Source organism: Chiroxiphia lanceolata, chromosome 1 (assembly GCF_009829145.1).
Source record: "Chiroxiphia lanceolata isolate bChiLan1 chromosome 1, bChiLan1.pri, whole genome shotgun sequence".
NCBI lineage: Eukaryota > Metazoa > Chordata > Aves > Passeriformes > Pipridae > Chiroxiphia > Chiroxiphia lanceolata.
In genome coordinates this window covers 109,689,739-109,712,262 of record NC_045637.1, presented here as the reverse complement: position 1 = coordinate 109,712,262, position 22,524 = coordinate 109,689,739, and the positions used below count along the sequence as shown (strand labels likewise).

Below are 22,524 nucleotides of genomic sequence, written 5' to 3'. Positions count from 1 at the left end.
CGGGCCCGAGAGGTGGGGGGGCACGGGCGCCCGGGAGGGGCTGAGGGATGTGCTCCCAGCGCGGGAAGGGAGGCGGAGCGGAGCGGGGACTAGGGACGGCTGTGCCCTGCGAGGGCATTACCCATGTGTGAGAACCAGCGGGGCCCGGTGCGGCCGTGCTGGGGGGGGCCCGGTGCCCCACGCTTGGCCCCGGGGGTTCCAATGTGGAGTGCCCGCGGGCAGTGCCCTACCCGCGGGGTTGTCGGGGTACCCGAGGGTCGTCCCTTTACCAGCATCACGGAGTGTTCTGAGTTGGGAGGGACCCATAAGGATCATCGAGTCTGACTCCTATGTGTGTGTCCGACAGAACACCCCAAAAATCACACTGCGTGCCTCAGAGCGTTGTCCAAACGCTTCTTGAACTCGGGCTTGGTGCTGTGACCATTTCCCGGGGGAGCCTGTTCCATGCACAGCCACCCTCTGGGGGAAGAACCTTCTTCTAATATCCAACCTAAACCTCCCCTGATACAACTTCAGGCCATTGCCGTGGCTATGCAAGTACTTATTGGTCTGATTTCAGTCTTAAAATGCACTGCTTTCCTTGATACTTTACGCGATTGAATAAAAACAACTGTGTTAGAAGCTAAAACATTTCTCTGATGTGAGTCAAAGGAGGTAGGCTCGCATAGCAGCAGGGTATTTAGGTAGTATGAATGTTAAAGAGAAGAGTAGTGCCCTTGGACGTTTTTATTAGTTCTACTTTTAAAGGAATCATACTGTAATTAAACCTGTGCTCTTTTAGAGACTTTATAAAGTCTTTATTATTGGACTATTTTTGAGGAATCATCTTTCATTGCATTTTACGTATTTTCAAATGTGGTTATGTTACTTAGCTAATATTTTGACTTTATTTTATATGTATATAATTTCATGTCAGATTCACCCTTAAGTAAAAAATAAGTCATCCTACCTACCCATGGGGTAATAAGTGCCATCTCCTTGAAATGTGAAGCTATGCAAAATGAGGCTCATATCACAGAATCAATTAGGTTGGAAAAGACCTCTGAAATCACTGAGTCCAATCTGTGACCAAACACCACCATGTCAATTAGACCATGGCACTAAATACCACATCCAGCCTTTCCTTAAACACTTGCAGGGATGACGACTCCACCACCACCCTGGGCAATGCATTCCAGTATCTCATCACCCTTTCTGTAAAGAACTTCTTCCTGATGTCCAACCTAAACCTCCCCTGGTGCAGTTTAAAACTGGGTCCTCTTGTCCTGTTGCTTGTTGCCTGGTAGAAGAGGCTGGCTACAAACTTTCAGGGAGTTGTAGAGAGCCTCCTCTTCTCTAGGCTAAACAACCTCAGCTCCTTCAGATGCTCCTGATAGGACTTTTGCCCCAGATAATGTAGAGGAGAGCTTTATGTATTACAGAGCGATCAATATTACTTCATAATAGTGAAAGTAACAGCTAGTCAGTTGTGCAGGTTTAGGATATTGAGGTTTTGCAGTCGTGCCAGTAAAGCTATTTCATTTTGTAATGGTTTGTCTGCATTAAGTTTGCAATCTTTAAAATACAATGGGAAGATATAATACTACTAGCATTTATGTTTCCAATTCTCCAAAACACTTGCAAAACCTTATATACATTAACTTAAGAAACTACTCATTGCACATACACTGACAAGTTTGTGCAAGGACTGGAGCTTTCTCTACCTCTGTAACAACTGCAATCTTTCTGCCAAAGGAAGATTGTTACCAAGTATTTTTGTGCAGTTCTGATTTGTACATGACATTTATTTTTATAAGGCTCTCTGTTTATCTCTCTCCGTACTACTTACAGTATTTACTATTTAGACAGGTTTTTTGAGCAATATTTTTATCTTGTTTAATTTGTGTGTGTTTCACTTTCCTTTTATAGGAGATTTACGTGACTCTGCAATATCTTCATTGAACTCACCTAGGTAAAGTAGTATTGGCCAGTTCTCATATAAGAATAATCACATTGCACAAAAAGTGCAAACAAGATCTAGTATGACTTTGTGAAATAATTTAAAGCTTTTTATTTCAGTCTTTTCCTGCACAAGATTGTTGCCTTTCTCTCCTAACTTCCTAATAGGTTTAAAAAGAGTTTCTCATAATAAAACTGTTGCTCTGAGGTGTTGGGTTCCTCTTGGAATGCTGCTGTCCAGTAAATTCTCATTTGTCGACTAACTCTACAACTGGACTCTGGAATTTAATCTGTAGAAATACTCCACTAGGAACCTTAATTTTGTGAGGAAGTCTTAAACCTGAACAAAAAACCAAAAAGCCCTCCTCTAAATACATGCTGTTCGTGCCACAACTCAGAATAATGTATAACATCTTCCCTTTCTCAGCTGCTGCTTGTGTTTTTACCCCTTTCCACTCCCCAACTGCATATGTCAGTCATGAAGACCCTTTCCCACTTTTAAAACTATTCTCTTCCTTTCTCTTTAATGTCTCAGAGGTTTTTTTTATTTTTTAACTTAACGCGGAGTCTTTTTTCTCCGCGGTCTTTTTAGGCAGCACTTGTATACTGAAAGTAAAAATCAGTAGCAGTTATAACACCCTCCTGCTATAACTGCCTTTTGGGAAAGAATGAAGAAAGGTAAATCCAAGCTTGCTACCACTTCATGTAAAAATTTAGAATTCTTTAATTCTTTGTGACTACATTGGTATTTATTCCAGAACTCCTCAAAGCTTTAATGTAAGTCATGCCCGGTTACTTATTCAAGCAACAGTAATCCATTGATAAATGCTCCATTTCTCCATTGATAAATGTGATGAAGGGTTAGGGACTTGCTATGCCTTATTTGCCTCATTGATCAAGAATTGGTACTTCATTCCCTTCCTGTGAGGAGCAAAGAAAAATGCTAATAACTTTCCTGCTGGACTGTAGCATCAAGTGCTCCATTTGTCTATTAAAACTTTTAGTAGTAAGAAGGATGCTTGAAGCCCATAGTCTTAGAAACTAGTGAAACCTTCATTGCAACACTGGTTTTATATATCTCAAGTTCACTGTGAAATGTGTTCTTTTAGAGTTAAAGTTACATGGAACAGCAATAAATTCCAGTAACTGCATGTTCTTTGTTTTTTAAATCTGCCGCACTTTTACCTTTAATAAACCTTGTAGTGAATTGATGTTCAGCTAGAAGTAGTATTTCAGGAGACACCCTTGTATGACTTCACATGCTTAATCTCGTTGTTGTGATTATATTTTATCAGACAGCTGATAGATGTATTTTGAAGCAATCTAATGCATAAAAATTCATTTAGTGTTGAAGGTGATGCTATCAAAGTTTTTGTAAGGGTGCGGCCCCCTTCAGACAGAACTGCATTAACCGATGGAGATCAAGGCTTGTGTTTATCTGTTCTTTCATCAAATACCATCCGCCTGCATTCGAAGCCTGAGCCAAAGATCTTCACTTTTGATTATGTTGCAAATATGGAAACAACACAGGTAATCACTTCCAGAATCTTGTATCTGTTACAGTTTTCCCCCAAATTTTGGCAACTACTAATGCTAAGCCTTTCCACGGATGTAGTACCTTAGGTGTAATTTTTTGCAGTGGTCAGATTGGTAACACGTTGTTAAAGTACAGAAATGCTGCATGAAATTTTGCTCTTTAAATAATTTTGATGTGGGGTTTTTTTAATTAATAATTTCTTTGATTAAAGTTTGCATTAAAATTGAAGTTTACATTTGTAAATGTTACAGTAACACCATAGAAAATAAATGTGCCTGTTGAGACAGTCAGTAGCTGACATTAAAGATGTGATTTGTATTTAAGGAACTTATGAGTTTATCTTCTGTTTGCTTCAATTCTCTTAATTTAATTTCTTTAATTTCTGTCAGAAAACCCAAACCAAACCTCCCAAAACCCTCACCTGCTGTAGGCTGTTATTTGTAACTAGGCTCTTCTTGCAAGATGAGGCAAACATTTGTGCAGGTTTGTTGAATGTGCCCTTGTGCAGTGACAAATGTTAGAAGTTAACTAGATTTGATAAGTGTCATAAGGCTCAGTTTTGACCTACTGATGGTATAAACTGCATAACCACTGGATCAAAATTAATATTGTATATTCAAAAGCTGTTACTCTGATGCTGAGTTGTTGTATTTTTCTTTCAGTTTATCGAGGAATACAGTTTTGTCAGAGGGAGTGATTTATGTGATGAGGACTTAGGATATGTTGTTTTGCTGTGATAACTCCAGGGGTCATTGTACATATCTAATGTTAAGGAATGCATCTATGTTATACACTGTAAAGTTATGACACAGGAAACACTGATATAAAAGAGACCGAAACAAGTGGTGCCAAGTGCCTTCTCTCCCTTGTCCCCAGGAGTCTGTGTTCTCAAGTGTGGCTAAAAATATTGTTGAATCTTGTATGAATGGCTACAATGGAACCATCTTTGCATAGTAAGTCATTTCATAGCAATTACAGTTATTTCATTGCAATTGCAACATTTGAGGAGATTGTGCTAATGAGTAGTTGTGGTTTTAAGAGCCAGAGCCTGCTTAATGTTACAGTAAACTTTACAAGTGCTTCCTTCTGTTGCACAACATAAGGAATGTTCTTGCAACATTGAATAGTACTTCTTATTCCTCTTCTGGAGGAATCTATTTGCAGGTGTTATGCTTCAAATATTTACAGCTAATAATGTAGATTGTAAACTCATTTCAATTTTATTATAATTTGTCTAAAAAGTAGTTTTATTTTACTATTAAAGAGAAAACTAGTTATTTTCAGTATATCCGTAGTAAGATGGAATGAAAATTACTTTAGCTTGATATTTGGCCAACTCGGCTCTTTAGTGACTCTTAGCTGCCTCTGGGAAAACTCATTAATGATAATTTTAACTTTCAGAATGTTTTCAAGGTAGAAATATGTCTGTGACTAGGAGTATGAATATCCTTATATTAACTCAATATATTTTCATTTTGAAAACTGATGAAGCACTTTGGTCAAGAAATGCTGATTTACAGGACTAATCTAATCAAAACTGAACTGGTTTTTAGCCTAGCACAACTTTTGCAAAAATGTGAAGTCCACTTTGTTACAATAAACAAATGGGAAATGAAGTAAAATTGCCCTGAAGTTTCTCTAGCATAATTAGTAACTACACTAAAAAAAAAAAAACCTCTAAAAGAAGAAATACTTGTAAGTCAAATATAACCTTTTGTGCACTACTGAGTGACACAAAACTCAAAAGATTGGCCCAAAAATTAGTTTATTGTATACATCTGAAAGCCTTCATTTTAGTGCTAAATTCCACTATTTAACTTTCTGAGAGAAATAAGGAAGAAAATGGTGGGTGGTGGGGAGACAAAAGGTGATTTATCCCAAGAAATTTCTTAGTAAAATTTGCTGTTCTACTTTTATACTTTTCCAGCAGACTGATTTCTCCACTTGCTTCTATGTCTCTTTACCTTCAGTTTAGAAGAATCTTTGTTTGTTTGTTTTGAGCTTTGAGTTTTCCTTAAAAGATGCAGATTAATGAAAAACTCAGATCCAGAATAAAGCTTTATTTAACTTTTTTTTTTCCTTTTGTTAGTGGCCAGACGGGGTCAGGAAAAACTTTTACTATGATGGGTAAGTGCACAAGAGAGACTAATCTTTCAGTGGCTTCTTAATTTTTTTATCTTGAGAAATGTTGTATTGCTCAAACACCAGGGATAATTTACATTTTCGTGTTCTTGTAGATAACTGTAGGAAATGGTGTAGTGCTCAGTGCTTTATATCAAAAGAGTGAAGTATAGGTATTCTCCTAAATGTTTTTGAAGGTCTAGATTTTTTTTTTGCTGTTTTTAACAGGAGAGAATCTTTTCAGTTAAATAAAACATTTTTAGTAAGTTTTCTCAAAATTATTATTCTGCTGGTTTCCATTTTTGACTGATATCCCTTGCATGTGTAGAAATATATTCTAGTATGCATAGACCCATGTTCTAGTGTGAGTCTTCCATATTAAAATATGTTGAGATTCTCAAAATAACTGTTTGCTACCCAAATAGACGTTTAAGGCCTCTCTGTGTGTGAAGGAATCCCCTTGTAATCCTGTTCTTCATGTAGTGGTGATTTTAAATGCATCAGTCATAGAATCACAGAATTATTTGAGTTGGAAGAGACCTCCACGTTCCAGTCCAACCTTCAACCAATTACCACCGTGTCAACTAGACCAGAGCACCAAGTGCCATGTCCAGTTGTTTCTTGAACACCTATAGGGATGGTGACCCCACCACCTTCCAGGGCAACCTGAGCCTCCCCTGGCACAACCTGGGGGCATTTCCTCTCATCCTGTCACTTGTTGCCTGGGGGAGGAGGCCGATCCCCACCTGGCCACAACCCCCTTTCACGTAGTTGTAGGGAGCAATAAGGTCATCCCTGAGCCTTCTTTTCTCCAGAATAAACAGTGTTGTGCTTGACATTAGAAAGTTATTGAAATAACTAAAACCATTTTGGCTGATATTTTTGAGGGCTACATAGAAATTAAGTAAACATAGGGACAAATCCCCCCCCTCTTTCTCGTTCTTCAAATCAGTATCAAGTAGCTGTATTGGTATACCTGCACATCTGTGCATGTTTCCTTTGGAAGCCCAAATAGTTGATGCTAGTTTAGACTTAAGTAGCCTATGGACAGGTAAAATAAACCTTCATAAGCATTGTTTAGACTACATTTTACTTTGATTATGGAGTATTATCTTAGATCTTGAAAGTTGATCTTATTGCAGTTCTTCTGTAGTTTTGTCGTAAATTGATTGACTAAATGTGGTTGCTGAAATCTTCTGTAACAACATCTTGAAAAGGTGAACCATTACTCTTGAGGTAGTACTAATAATTATTTTTTTTAATTAAAAATCTCTTTAGGACCATCTGATTCTGACAATTTCACTCACAGTCTGAGAGGTGTAATTCCACGGAGCTTTGAATACTTGTTTTTTCTAATTGAGCGGGAAAAAGAAAAGGTACATTTATTTTATTCTTATTGTTGCAGTGAAAGTAATGTTTCAAAGTAAAGATTAGTTAAGGCTGATAAACCGTGTATGCAGCCATTAAGTTACTAAGATTATTGCCATCTTGCATCAAATTTGTTAATGAGAAACACTTGCATCTAGGACTCTACCAAATTATAGTACAGCTTCTTTTGAGTCTAAAAATGCAAGTAGGTTTCTGGATGTTGGTTGTCATCTGGGCATCAGAAATGTCCAGTATGCAGAATATATATGCAAACTAGTAGGTTTGGATATGTGTGAAAAGAGACTCACTGCCATACAATGCCAGACTTAATAAAACCAATCTGTTTATAATGTAAATTACTGTGTTTTTTTCAGGCTGGCAGTGGAAAGAGTTTTCTCTGCAAATGCTCATTTATTGAAATCTACAATGAACAGATATTTGACTTGCTAGATTCTGCTTCAGCTGGACTCTTTCTCAGAGAACATATCAAGAAGGGAGTCTTTGTTGATGGTGCTGTTGAACAGGTGTTGTCATCTGCTGCTGAAGCATACCAGGTATTTTTTTGTCACTTTTTAATGTTTGGATTATTTATCTTCATGTTTATTTGGTAAATATTCCTCTGATTAAAGCACATTTTTCTTTCCACAGTGTCTGTGATGCCTTCTTCCCCTATTTCTGTACTCTACAACACAGTGTAAAATAGCTGTTTCTAGGCAATGCTTCCTGACTATCCCACACCTGTAATAAATCATATACAGTTCTGGAGTTTGGAATATATGAATTGCAATTACAGTAACCCTTCCCTAGTGCTTACCCTACACATCTTCGAAATAGTAACAGAAAACTACATTTCCTGCTAATTGGACAGTGTGTGTTCCAGAATTGTCAGATTTATTTCTCCATGAATGATACACATATACATAGTAGTTGTGTGACTTCAAATATTTTTTTTAATTTGGGTACTGCTAACACACCAGTATTGAATATGTTATGCTTTCAAACAACAATGGTACTTTTGGAGGAAAGAAGTGAATAGTGTAATTAATACTTCTATTAATCTATATTTTCCACTTTTAAAATACTTCTATTGGAAAACAGTCAGAGTCCTTGTTCTTGAGATTTTTGAAAGCTGTTGCACTGAAATATGCTTACTACTGCTTATGTCACCTCTGTGTAAACTACAGTCTGAGAGACTTGATATTATCTGTTGTCTTCGTCATGCTTAGGTATTAACTACGGGCTGGAGAAACCGTCGTGTAGCATCGACCTCAATGAACAGAGAATCCTCAAGATCACATGCAGTTTTCACCATCACAGTGGAATCCATGGAGAAAAACAATGAGGTTGTTAACATTCGGTCTTCCCTCCTCAACCTAGTAGATTTGGCAGGATCCGAGAGACAGAAAGACACCCATGCAGAGGGACTGAGGTTAAAGGTTAGTTCCGTAACATCTTTGCTACCTTCATCTTTTCAAATGTACTGCCCTGTTCCATCCTCCAAATCCATTCACCTTTGTTCTCTTCGCTTTTTCGTTTTTAGGAAGCAGGTAACATAAATCGATCACTAAGTTGCCTGGGCCAAGTAATCACAGCACTTGTTGATGTGGGTAATGGAAAACAGAGACACATTTGTTACCGGGATTCCAAGCTCACTTTTCTGCTACGGGTAATATATATCTGGATTTTATGTGCTACTTACAACGTAGAAAAAATATTTAGTTGATTTTTTTTACTGTAAAAAGCTGAACTCAAGTACTTTACAGTTGCTTCAATACTGGGCAAGCAAAACAAAGCTTGAAAAATATCTTTTTAACCGAAACAGACCTCTAGTCAATTTATGGCTGTTAACTGAAGGCAAATTTATTTATGCTTATAACCTCCTATTACATATTTGCGGGTTTTAAAGAAAAATAAGCACACATTTTCATCCCTATAATTTGGGAAATACTTTGTATCAAAATGTAATATTTAGAGACATGTTGAAACATTTGACATGCTTTCCAGAATTAGCCTACATGTGCTTAAGTGTTGATCTGATGTTAAGAGTTAGATAAATTTACAGTTTCCTACCTGAGAGCCTATAGGCTTTTTTCCAGATGAACAGAAAACAAAGACAGAAGCAGTCAAAGATTTATGGACTCACCAAAATTCTGTGAAAAGTAATGAATATCTGTAATATGTTTTTGTATTATAGTACTAGTACATAATACAGTATTTGTATTACAACACAATATTGTGATCGCAGCAAAATTTCTCAATCATTCCATCCCAGTTCTACATAGATCTTAAATTCATGAAACTCTGAAGAATTATGTTCTTCCAATGCAACCAAAAATACATAGAAATTGGAAGAGAATTGCAACTGTTTGAGCTGCTACTTTAAGTGGTTATTTTTTTTAGGTGTCTGTACTGCAAAGAAATCCATAAATATGACCTTCTCTGCTAGAGAGAGAGAGAGAGAGAGAGAGAGAGAGAGAGAATGATGTTGAGGCTTGTGGACTATTCTGTATCACTAGACTTTTAGTTTTAGGTATAACTGCTGCCTTCTCCAGAGATTTGAGAGCTACTTGTTTAACAGCACAGAAATATCCAGAGACGTGCATGTAAAAGGGATATGTTCATTTTATATCCTTGATCAAGAATCTCTTGATTTGTGATGTTGTTTGTTTGGCAACTGCCACCAGAAGGAAGATAGATTAGAACAATCTACAGGCTAGGCGATGTTCAAAGTAGTGCTAACAATTACCAAGATTAAAGTGAAATATCTACTTTATTCCCTGCATATTTTTCCATTTGTTTAGATTTTTTCCTCCCCTGCTCTTCAGTATCTCAAATTGTTAAATAATACAGTCAAGGTTTTGGAAACCCAAATAAAGTCTTTGTTTACAGTCACATCCTTTATATCCACATTTGAAATAAAATCTGAGAAACTTACCTAACATGGATATTTGTTAAATGAAATTCTTTCTGCAGTTTGTTCAAAATGACACAGAGTTGCTCTTAGGTTAGAGCTCTTAGCTCTTGGTTTTCTACTGTTACCAAAAACATGCATATAAGACTAACTTCCATGTTTTTAAATAGGATTCCCTTGGTGGTAATGCAAAAACGTGTATCATTGCAAATGTTCATCCAGGATCCAAGTGTTTTGGTGAAACTCTGTCCACTCTTAATTTTGCTCAGCGAGCAAAGTTGATTAAAAACAAGGTAAGAGAGTTACTCAATGTGTTTATTGGAGCAACAAGCAATTTCTTGTCATTTAGCCTACATATCTGCAAACAGGGTAGCTTCATTGAAATACTCCTGTGCTTTCACTAATTTAAATTGATTTAGCTTATTAGAAAGCACTAAATTTGCTTTCTAATTTTTTTTAATGACCAATTATTTTTGAAAAGGGCTTGTTTGCTCTTGATTATGAAGAGAGGGCAACATCTTGGAACTAGGTAATGGCTGACAATAGCATATATTCATTGCTCGTTCTCAGAGCACTTAATTGGAAAAGTAAAAAGTACTGAAAATTAAAATTGTCATGAAAAATTTTGATTCAATGTTATTTCAGTTATCCAGTTTTATATATATGCTAGTACCCAAAATGTAATTTCTCATGGGTTTTGAAAGTATCTTGGCATTTAGCTGAAACTGCCTCTGATGTATACTGCTTTGTTGGTCAAAAAGCTCCAGACAAAATTCTGCAGAAAATATTAAATACTTTAACCTCTAATTCTATCTCAAGTGCAGCTTACTGGTTTCTTACTAAATGGAACATTGCTTTTCCCCTAAGTTCTTCTTTTCCTAAGATAGGAAGACTTCTCAGTAGCTTTGTTGCTTGGTGTTCTCCGAGTTTTATCCTGTAAGATTTTTATTTTTACCTTTTCCTAATTTTCTTATATTTATGAAAGGCTGTGGTAAATGAAGACACACAAGGAAATGTGAGCCAGCTGCAAGCTGAGGTCAAGAAGTTGAAAGAGCAACTTGCTCAACTTACGTCAGTGCCATCTGTGCGCAGTATTTCTGTATCACAAGGTAAGAGCTGGGGGTGAGGAAGAGAGATTTTGCTATGTCTGTAGCCTGGAGGGTTGAGGCCTTCATTAAGTTTCTGAACAATTAATATTTTTGTAGGAACTGACTTACAGAGGTTGTATTCATCTACCTTACAATGTTTGATTGCAAGGTAGTAAATGTCTTGTAACTTCTGCTGTGTTCCTGAGTGAGCTCTGTCCTGACCTTGCCAAGAAATACAAGATACAGCAATAGAAGTTACTACAGAAGTTAGAAAACCTTGTCTAACATAAAGCATCTGTGGTTGAGGTTTCCTAAGGAAAAAGTACTTCTCTGCTTGCATACACATTTAACCAGTAAAAACAAGTCAGTAATGGTGTAAGACACTGAATCACTGTTCATAAATATATGAATATTGACAGAGGGAGGGCTCAATGTTTAGATCTGCAGTAGAGTTCTGAGGGAAAGCAAGTGATGGTGCTTAAACACTGAGGAGTTTTGTGCAAAATGTAATGTATCAGAGCTGTGTTTGTTCTATGCATTTAAATTATGTTTGTAATAGTTGATCACACAAATATAAAATCTGCTTCCTAGATACTCTAAAAACATGATGTCATTTTAAAATACATTAAATTACAATAGGGCAGTTATTATGCACGTAGATACTGTGGTGATTAGTATTCCATAAATAAGTAGTCCTGTCAGTGTGAGAATATTCAGAAAAGCTATTTTGAATTAATTTCTAAGTGGATTATTAAACCCTTTAAATCCCTTGTGTGGACACTTTCCTTCCAGAGTAAGCCATTAATTGTCCGTATAATTCATGCTTATTTTCCTGAATTTCCTTCTCATAAACCAGTCAGTCCACTTTTAATATGTACAAACAGTACTAATAATGCTAATAATGGCTTAGTGTTATCAAATTAATTTCAGAGGGATTTTGCATTTTATAGATATACTTAGCTGAATGGACCGATTCTTTCATTTTAATAAAAGTTCATTGCAAGGCCATTCAATGCTTGCACAACTTTGTTAATTATACAATTATGTATATTAGCTCTGTTCTTTATCAGCTCTTGCAGGTGACTAGGAATTACTGTCTACACAGTATGCTCTGGATATGGCATGTGATATTTGTAGAGGAATTACACTGTTCGAAGAATTCATTTAAATGTTCTTTACAGAATTGTCATCTTATATATGCAGCAAAACCTGGTTAACTAGTATTTTAATAAATATGGCGTTTGTTTCTTTGACTTCCCCTACAGATGCTGTTGAAAAAGGGAAGAACAACATAAATTACATGAACAATTTTATTGAAGCAATGTTGTTCTGGGAGAAATCAGAAGGTGAAAAGAAGGTAATATTTCAGCACTAATATTTCTAAGTGCATTCAGGGTACTCTCTGGTGAGAGACCAGTGAGCATATTGAAACTGACTCTATTAATGATTTTCTTTGGGTTTGAATAAAAATACTCTGTCCAAAGCTAACAAGGTTTAGTAACAAGGGAACTTAGTCAAACGACATTTAAGATAAAATCTGGAGTGCTCAGGAGGACTACGAAGATGTTATGAGGTTATGGAGGGAGAAAACTAGTAAGGCCAAAGCCCAAGTTGAACTTAATGTGGCTACTGCTATAAAATGCTTCTATAAATACATTAGCAACAAAAGGAGGGCTGAAGAGAAACTCCATCCATTATTGGATGCAGGGGGAAACATAGTGACAAAGGCTGAGGTAAAGGCTGAGGTACTTAATGCCACCTTTGCCTCAGTCTTTAACAGAACCAGAACAGTTTTTCTGCAGGTACCCAACCACCTGAGCTGGAAGAGAGGGATGGGAAGCAGAATGAAACCCCCATAATCCAAGGGGTAATGGTCAGCATTCTGCTACATCACTTAGACACGCAGAAGTCTGGATATTAGGAAAAAATTCTTCGCTGAAAGAGTTGTCAAGCATTAGAACAGGCTACCCAGGGAAATGGTTGAGTCACTATCCCTGAAGGTATTTAAAAGACATGAAGATGTGGCACTTAAGGATGTGGTTTAGCTGTGGACTTGTTTAGTGCTGGGTTCCCAGTTGGACTTGATGATCATAAAGGTCTTTTCCAACCAAATGATTCTATGCTTCTATTCTGTCTTTCAGATTCCAACAAGTCATAGGATAGCTTTCATAGTATGTTCAGTTTTAGGGCGTTGTTTATTGGATTTTCTAATAAAAAATTGAATTGAACAACAAACTTCTATTTCACTTAATTTTGATTGTGCTTTTTAGTATTTGGGTCCACAGTGTGTTTTTTGAAGCAAACCTCTCAGTCATCCTCATTTTACTGTGCTTCAGTCATGGTGTAATACTGAAACAGCCAAAATGGATTTTTTCTTTTTTTTTTTAAAGAAAATTAACTGAAACAGGCACTCTAGTGGTGTGTATCTGATGTGCTTAACAGAATACTTAGTCTACCCAATCATATTGGAATTTCTAAGTACAATTTTTGCAATAGGGTGTGTAACTTGGGTTCTTACTATGAGCTTTGCTCTTTTATGAATCTGCTGCAAATGATAGTCTGTGTATTCACATAATTACTGCTGAGTTTTGCATTGTTTGTCTGCCTGTGCATATGTATGCGATATGTGCACCTTAAAAATTCACCTAGTGTAACTGCTGTTTTCCCACTAATCTGTATATGTACTTTCTAAGAATTTATTAGAAAAAGTTGCTCAGCTAGAGGATCTGTGTGCCAAGAAGGAAAAATTTGTTCAGTCCAATAAAATGATAGTTAAATTCCGGGAAGACCATATTGTTCGCTTGGAGAGATTACATAAAGAGGCTGGTGGAATTTTATTGCCAAAGGAGCAAGATGATCTCCTTAGTGACTTGAGGGAGGAAGTGCAGACACTCAGAGAACAGGTAAGTCTTTGGTTTTTCTTTTCTAGAACCATTTTCTTTTGTGAGAATAGCTTGTGTAACGGAGTTCTGTGGTGGGTGGATAGTCTTTTTAGGAAAGAAAAGGATGGGTGGTGGCTTCCTTTTAGAAGCATCTCAAATGTATGGAGTTTTCCTACAAAAGGGACAATGGGTGGGTTTAGAGCTTGTGAGTTTGCATAAGAGGAGAGGTGATGTAAGGGTGATGTTATGCTTGGGAGCTGGCCACAGGCCACCTTTTCTGGGTTAGGTAGAGGGCTAAATATCCTTTCAGCAACTCATGGAAATGACAAATCCTCATTCTTATAGGTAAAGACTTTAAGCTGTATGACATTTGTTGAAAAGGAAAGACAGCAGGATGCAAGTAATGCAGCAGGTTTCTGAAGGATAATAACACAGATGGCCAGATGGACAAATAAGGGGTGATGTAGTCCTCGAGTTGTTTGAAGAAGGCAAATAGCAAACTACATACCTAAGGCTTCAGGAGAGAAAGCTTCAGGTTATTTAGGTATCTGGTAGATGTGGTATCATTTGTGAGAGAGTTGTTTTGAACAACAGAAAAGCTCAGGAGAGAAGGCAAGTTCTTGAAAAACAATTTTCTCCAAGCACAAGTAGGAAAAAGGAATAAATGTCTTGAAAAAATAGCATGAATCTGTAGCTCATAACTGAGCTTTGTAGTAAAGGGATGGGATGGGGAAATGCAGAAGTCAGGACAGTCCTTTAATGTTATAGAAACATTACTATGGCATGCAAGGCCTGAACATACTGTCTAAATTTGTTCTTTGCAAAGAGAGGGCCAGGTTAAGAGCAATGGCATGCACACAGAATGTGTTCCTGGTGAACATGGTTCCTCCCAGAAGAAAGCCAAACCTCAAAGTTGAAACTGAAAAGGGATGTCAAGAGCAGCAAGGAAAGCGTCTACTGCTTTATTACCAGTGAAAGAGTAAACACTTAAGATGTAAGCTCACTGTCTTGTTTTGAGAGTAGATTCCAAGGCAGTAAGAAAACAAACAAAAAAAAAGGAGGCAGTTTTAACTACTGTTGGGAATACCATTTTTCCTCTCCCCTTACAATTTAATGCTTATTAAAGGTACTAGAGTAACAGCTAGGTAGGTATAGCATTGTCTGAAAAAACTGTTGAGTAAAATATTGCTTGTATTCACAGATGGAACAACACCCACGAATTGCAAAGTATGCCATGGAGAACCATAACCTCAGAGAGGAGAATAAAAAACTTCGTTCTTTACAGTCAGTTAAAAAGGCTGAGGAAATTGATGCTCAGACCATTGCAGAGCTAGAAAAAGCTTTTTTGGAAGCTTCAGCCAAAGAGAAAAATACTGGAGGTAAAAATACGCTGATTTTTTTCAGCTAAGTAAGTTTACTACCATATTTCTATTGTGTGCTGCATAGCGTTGAAAATTACTGTCGATGTACTTTTGCCTTCTTCAAAGTGATATGTGAAGACTGATAAAACAAGTTTACTTCATTTTATTCATAGTGACCTTCAAGCAATAGGGAATTTGGATTTGCATCTTGCGAACACCACTTATAATCTCATTTTGTGTTCCTTAGTTGTCATGAAGACTGCAGTAATATTAATTAGTCTATTGGTTTTCATGTGGACTGCTGCTAATACCTGTGTTCGTCAATTTAATTGCTGCTATGCTGTTCAAAAGCCCTAATGCTTTCATTTTAGTAAAACTTAAGATATTTGAGCTACTCTGTGATTTCAGAGGGTATGTGTTTGTTCTTTAGGTCATCGTTTATATTCCACCACCATATCAGCAGAAGGCAACTCTCTGGCATCTGTTGAAAGGCTGAAAGCACGCCTGCTACAGACTCAAACTGAACTGGCAAGCTCAAAGCAAGAATATGAAGAATTTAAAGAGCTAACCAAGTGAGACAAAACAGGATGGAATTGTCTGTAATTAAACGTCTTTAAGTAATTATTTATATTGCTTTTTAAAAGTTAATCTCAAATCCTGAACATACAGTCTAAATTTGTTCTTTGCAAAGAGAGGGCCAGGATAAGAGCAATGGCATGCACACAGAATGTGTTCCTGGTGAACATGGTTCCTTCCAGACTAGGGAACAACCATGATTCAATCTGAAGGCATGGCTGCACTGTTGCAGATTTCTTTGTCTTTTCCAAAGCCACTCTTTATACTAAGATGCAAAAAAAAAAGTGCTTCACAACATGCAGGAGATTGGACATACCCTGAAATTCTGATAGTCACCTGCTTAACAACACAGGGAGAGTTTGGCTTAGTTTCCACATCGAGCAAGTATTTTTTAATAATTGAATTATTGCAGATGAAAGCAGTGACAAGAACTAAGAGTTGATGGGGTTGAGAGAGCATGAAGGGGGTGTTTTGGGGGTTGTTTTAGTGCAACAGTGGTTTTCAATATAACCACTTTAAGAATGGAAGTTTGAGTCACCATAAATGTAGAATCCAAGTACCTCAGAAAATTTTGGCTAACCTATTGGTTAATGTTTTTGTCTCTACTTCAAAGATTTTTTTTAAGAAGGCAATAATACCACTGTCTTGAAACTTGTTATTGGAACAGAGATTTAATTCAAATTAGCCCAAAGACATGGTGTCAGTAGTACATTTATGTCCATTTGCTTTGATATCTAACCATGAGATAAAGGTCTACTTTGTCCTTACTAATGTAGTGAAGAATTTCCTGTCATTGTTCTTCTTGAGGGCAGCACAAGATAATGTGAAAGGCCTGACTAATACCTTCAGTGTACATATATTCATATGCAAGTGAATAAAACATGACTTGACTTGATTAACCCCATTTCTGAAAAATTCGGGTCTTATTACTGGAGATACAGGAAAAACCTGGAAAGCAAAAGGGACCTGATATTTTTTTATATGTATTAATTTTTAGCTTGAACCTAACATTGTTACTTTTTATTGATTTTAGTGAATCTAGAGTGTAATTTGAAAAGCATCAGGCACAAGATAGTTCCATTTTTGCCTCCCCACTTTTTTTTTGCAAAGTAGCTTTTAATGTTCTTTTTGCTTACTCAGACAATTGTACAAATCTGTATTTTTATTCTTAGATTTCTGTGTAGCAAATCCTATGAAATTCATAAATAATAACGTTACAACTTACTGAGGTTATCAATTCAACAGTCTCATCAATTCTCCCATATGATTAATTACAATGGTCTGTTTATATCTTCATATATTAATTATTTTCCTGACCATTAAATATATTCCTATTTTATGTATTTCACGTTTTGTGCATGTCTTGCTTTCTTGATAGTATGTATGCATTTTATTATCAATTACTGACATTTTCATAGTGGAGTTCAGTCAAACAGCAGTGTGCTTTTAAGCCTATGAAGTCACTGAATTACACTAAATTTTGAACTTGTTTCCAGTTTCAGAGTAACTGGATGCTTAATTTTACATGCAGGTGTAACTATATGCTGTAAGTGTACAAGCTGAGTATGATAACAATTCACAAAAATCAATGTATGCTTATTTTTCTGCTGTCTAATAGCAGTCAGGACGAAACTTACGGAACTCTGTTCCATAAGTTTTGTTGCAGATGCCAAAAACATGAGGGAAAGTGATAGAACTGCCAAAAGATGAAATAGCATGTTTCCATTTGTCTGTAGACTTTGACCCTACCATTATGTCACTAATGCACAACTATCACAGTAACAGCATGTAACTCTGCAAAATACCTAATGAAAAGTATTCCTAAATTTCTGCTCAACTGTTGGATTTCAGTTAAAGTACTCTTGGAGGGCAAAATAATCTTAACAGAGCAGCACTTCCCCAAAAAAAAGAAAGTCTTTAAAGGATTTTCTTTAATCCTGGCAAGCTCCAGTTCAGACTTCTCATATAACTGGATAACATTTTTAAAGCTGAAAACCATATTGGTATGGGTGATATCACTTTCTCATAAAAGGAACTGCAGAGCTCTCAGCTTATTTCTTACCGTGTAATGGATTTTTTTCCTGACATGTTTAGTTATCCATCTGCTTGCTTCATTATGCAAGCACAAGTAAGCTTCTTAGCTTTTTAATTTTCTATACATTATTTTTACTTTTTAATACAGAAGTGATGACTTTCTTCTCGAAATAGTGCATTTCAATGTTTGGGCAAGAGTTCAACTGCAGTTTGGTAGTGCTGCAGCGTATTCTTGCTGATGGAAGAGCATACTGCTGGAATAGTTTTGACAGTAGTAAAATACTTCCTAAACAGGAAGAAGCATATGGAACTGGAATCAGAGCTTCAATCCCTTCGCAAAGCAAACCAACATCTTGAAAACATTCTGGAGGCAACCAAAGCACACAAGCGCCGAGAAGTGTCTCAGTTGCAAAAGCTACATAGAGAAAGCCTTAAGGTATGAGAATAAGTTTATTTAAAGCCATACATACTTACTCCTAAGTTTTATGAGAATACAGACAGTCATTTGTATGATCCCTTAACCTAACTAGTGTTCTGGAGAGTTCTCCATATGCAATAAACCACATAGGCTACTTGTTGTTCTGAAGTGTTAGCTGAATGACTTGCTGCTGTAATCAGATGACAAATCTGAAAAAGTGGTAGTGGTTTAGAACTAACCACTTCGAGCATTTGATTTCGTTATTCTGCTTATAGAATTATGAAGCACAATACCAGACAAAGGCTTGATTTCATTTTATAGTTAACATAAAGACTTCTTTGTAATCTTTATAACAGAACATAACCACTCCAACTAAAGCTTACCAGCTAAGGTCTCGTCTAGTGCCACGAATAAGCCCAGATTATAATTCTGAAGATTTTCAGTATTCTGAAGAGATGATGGATGACATTCTGAAAGAGCCAGTTCCTCCAGAGATGAGTGAACAAGCGTATGAAGCCATTGCTGAGGAGCTCAAAGTGGCACAGGTGATTGTTCTGAATAAAAACTGAAGTGTCTGTATGTGTAACTTTATAAGAGGGTGGGCTTTGGCATGAAATACTTCCCCCTTACCAAATATATTTTAATTTGCATGGGAAACTGAAGCACTTCATGAACACTTAACATGAAACAGTTCTCTAATTATACATTGTACGTGAAAGAGGATTTACAACAAAATACTGAAAGGGATTTGAGAGTTGAATATCATAAGTAGTTTAAGATATACACGGCATTTGTACTTTTACTTTTTTAACCTGATAACTTGTCCCTGAGGAGTCCTCTTTATAAGTCCCTGTGACAGCTACATTTGGAACAATACACAAGCTTAATATATAATACAGCATTATTTTAAGAAACCTGCCACATAATGCTTGCCCACCGTTAATATTAATTGCCTTGTAACGGACAGTCTTGTCACGTAGAAGAGCTCTACAAAGTTATCTGAACTACTCTCTAGAAGCTGGAAATAAGTTCAGTGTATGTGAACCCCTGGCACAATAGCCAAACCCCCTCTTTGATTCTTACTATAGTGCAGAGAACCTCTAAGAAATTTAGCTACTGTATATTTTGAATAATTTCTTTTTAAAGCTTTATTTCTCCAAGATAAACACGTGTCTGAAAAGTAAGTGTTTATAGGATTCAGTCCTTGTATTCCCTGATGGATTTTCCTGTGTTTTGGCAGTTCAGTTAGAAATAGGAGAAATCAGCTACTTCAGATACCAGTTTATTTTTTGAGTGTTCTGTTTTCTGTTGGTTCAGGTCATAAAAATAGAAACTTGTTGACATTTTTATATTTAATATGCACAGACTGCCATATGGCATGTGAGAATAAGTGGAAGATGGGTGCTCTAAATTTAAGTGTCTGTTGTGTCACAGGAGCAACTGAGCACAATGCAGACAAAGCTGGATGAAGAGGAAAGCAAGAATATAAAACTCCAGCAGCATATTAATAAACTCGAGCATCATTCTACACAAATACAAGAGGTGAGAGAACAATTCAGGGCTCATTTAACAATATAATACAATCATGCTACTGTGCTGTCTAGTGAGGTCTTGCAATGTTACTGGCATTTTGACTTTTGAAAAATTTACATAGCATCATAGCTCAGGGCTGTGCAGGAAGGCAAGGACTTAAAATCACAGAATAGTTTGGGTTGATTCAAAGGCCACCTAATCCAACTCCCCTGGAGCTGCAGTGAGCAAAGAACATTCATTTAACATAACACTGCAAGTCTGAGTTTGGTTTTAAATCTTGTGATTCTGGACCTGCTTGATCTTAAATATAAGCAAATAGACCCTATTGTGGTTGGGTTTGGCCAACTCGATGATTTCTGGGAAACAACATTAGTAACAAGGAAATTTTAAACTTTGGAATGCTGAAAATGCTATTTGTCTCAATTGGAACTATCTGTCAAATATTTATAAGTCCTGCTTAATTGCTGGGGTTGATGATAGAAAAGGAAATTAGGTCTCTGTTCTTTCCCGCTCAGTCTCACTTCTGATAGCTCTGTTCTGAGAAGATCTCACCTCCTGAGCTGTGGGTTACTTTTAAATGAAATTTTTAGATAAGGTAATATCTTCAGTTATATAAATTATTTTTTTTTCTTGGACTTGTATTGGTTTTCAGAGTCACTAATTTTAAAGAAAAATGTGCTCTGCATTCATAGTCAGGTGATGAAATGCTTTAATACAGTATTACGTTATTGTTACAGCTGTGACTTAGCCACTCCTACACTTCCTTCTGTTTAAAAATTTTACTTCTCTTCTCAAGCTTCTTTCATCCGAAAGGAATGACTGGAGTAAAGAGCGCCAGGAGCTCCTCGAACAGATAAAATCACTTGAAAAGCAATTTCAAGACAGTCAAAGCAAGGCTGATAGTAAGTCTATGTAATACTGAAATTTCATAAAAACTTTTAAGGTGTCTTACTGGTTTGAATCAACAATAGCACATGCTGAGTAACTATTTGGGTTGTTAGGCATACTGGTTTGATTTTGTTTGTTTGTTTGTTTTAAGAAAGCAATCTTTCATACTTGCAGAATATCTTTGTTTAATCTTGCACAGTACCCAATATTCAAAATGGCTCTCTGTAGCCTGAATGTGAAGGAGGTACAGGATATAGTATTTAAAAAGAAAATATTAAATAAGATAAAGGAAAAATCCTCTATTGGTCTATGGAAATGCAGTGGTATTGTCTGGAATGTTTTTGATTAACCTTTACTTCTTAAACTCGATGTTTCATTGACCTTTTTCAGTCACAAAGCCTTTTTGTGTGTGACTTTCAAGGTTAGTTCCACTGAAAAAGCAGAGTTTTGTAAGACTTTCCCAGCAGATTCTGTAACATTACATGTCATATATCTAGCACAGTTTTCCAAATAACATGAAAATTATTTGGGATTTTTTTGACAGTATTAAAAAGTGAAGTCCATGACTTGCGCATTGTCCTGCAGTCTGCAGACAAGGAGCTGTCTGCTCTAAAATTGGAATATAATGCCTTTAGGGAAAAGCAAGAGAAAGAAATGAGTCAGCTTTCTGGTAGACATATGGATGTACAGTTCCAGCTGGACAGTGTGAGGTATGTTGGCAGTTTGGTAAAATGCCTTAACATCCTTTCTGAATGCATACAGTGGTTTAGTCCTTCTCTCCTGCATCTGAACTTGCACTTTACATGCTTCTTTAAAGTTGTTTTGTGTTTGTCTATGTCTTATGTCCTTTGCTTATTTTTTCTTTTTGCTCAGTTCTTCTATGCCTATTTCAGAGTCATGATGGGGAGGAACCATGCTGAAATTAGCAGAAAGAAATGAAATGAGGCTGCCTTAATTTTGCCTTACTTTAGCATTTTCCCATTAAGTAGGATATACCTATAAGCTCATTGCTCTCCAAAAGTTAAGTGGCTGAAGAGACAGAATTTGTCAGTCTGATCACATGAATTAGGTGACATAATGATGCTGCTCTAAAAATACAAGCAGAAAGAAATTCATAAAAAACAACTGAAGTTTGATTATTGAAACCAGAAAAGCTCATTACCTTCTCTGCAATAATGGCCATTATTATTGGGAGATGAGGTTTTGAATCATTAGCATGACTTGGTTTTGTTGGCTTCTGTTGTTGGGTTTTGTTTATTTTGTTGTGTTTTGGCTTTATGTTGGTTTTGGGTTTTTTTCCTGGAAAGCTTAGCTATGTTTTGCATTACAGTAGGTCACATCTTAGCTGAAGTAATTTTTTGAGTATGCATTGTGAGACCAGGAACTGGGAATTGAAACTAAATGCCACGGTTTCATTGATGCCTTCTGTGTTAGCAGAAATACTGACTATGTAGAGGGTATTCTTTCTATAGGCCCTCCTTTAGTAACATGACTCATAACACTTGTCTAGCAGTTCTTTTACCCCTCTTTGCTTTTCACTTTTGTGAAAAACCAAATGAAGTAAAATTTCAGTGTAACAATTCAGAGAAGAATAACCCAAACTTGTCCAAAATGTATAAAGATTTTAAATGGGATAGATGACCTGAATATCAGCTAAGCAGATGTTGATACTGAGGATCCTTCTATCAAAGCCTTTTGTCCAGCAACTGCCTAAAAAAAAAGATTTATTTTTTTTTTAATGGTGAACTCCATTATCAAGACACAGGGACTGAAATTTCAGTAGGATTTTGTAAGAAGTAATTTATTTCTCAGGATCAGAAAAAGTCCACTGCCTTCTCTGCCAATGCCATTTGAATCTCCCATGCCCAT

General features: G+C 36.5%; 1 protein-coding gene across 2 annotated transcripts in view; it reads left to right on the top strand.

The window, feature by feature from the left end:
- The window catches only part of KIF15 (kinesin family member 15), a 36,744-nt gene that overhangs the window by 143 nt on the left and 14,077 nt on the right, over positions 1-22,524 (top strand). For both annotated transcript variants that reach the window (XM_032690750.1, XM_032690760.1), the window contains exons 2-20: positions 1,909-1,951; positions 3,285-3,468; positions 4,352-4,428; positions 5,565-5,602; positions 6,875-6,972; positions 7,339-7,518; positions 8,191-8,400; positions 8,505-8,630; positions 10,046-10,168; positions 10,861-10,984; positions 12,229-12,320; positions 13,657-13,866; positions 15,047-15,224; positions 15,637-15,778; positions 18,111-18,252; positions 18,591-18,779; positions 19,669-19,776; positions 20,564-20,669; positions 21,200-21,365. In XM_032690750.1, the coding sequence (XP_032546641.1) occupies positions 1,909-1,951; positions 3,285-3,468; positions 4,352-4,428; positions 5,565-5,602; positions 6,875-6,972; positions 7,339-7,518; positions 8,191-8,400; positions 8,505-8,630; positions 10,046-10,168; positions 10,861-10,984; positions 12,229-12,320; positions 13,657-13,866; positions 15,047-15,224; positions 15,637-15,778; positions 18,111-18,252; positions 18,591-18,779; positions 19,669-19,776; positions 20,564-20,669; positions 21,200-21,365 (2,536 nt within the window). The remainder of the gene's footprint in view (positions 1-1,908; positions 1,952-3,284; positions 3,469-4,351; positions 4,429-5,564; positions 5,603-6,874; positions 6,973-7,338; positions 7,519-8,190; positions 8,401-8,504; positions 8,631-10,045; positions 10,169-10,860; positions 10,985-12,228; positions 12,321-13,656; positions 13,867-15,046; positions 15,225-15,636; positions 15,779-18,110; positions 18,253-18,590; positions 18,780-19,668; positions 19,777-20,563; positions 20,670-21,199; positions 21,366-22,524) is intronic.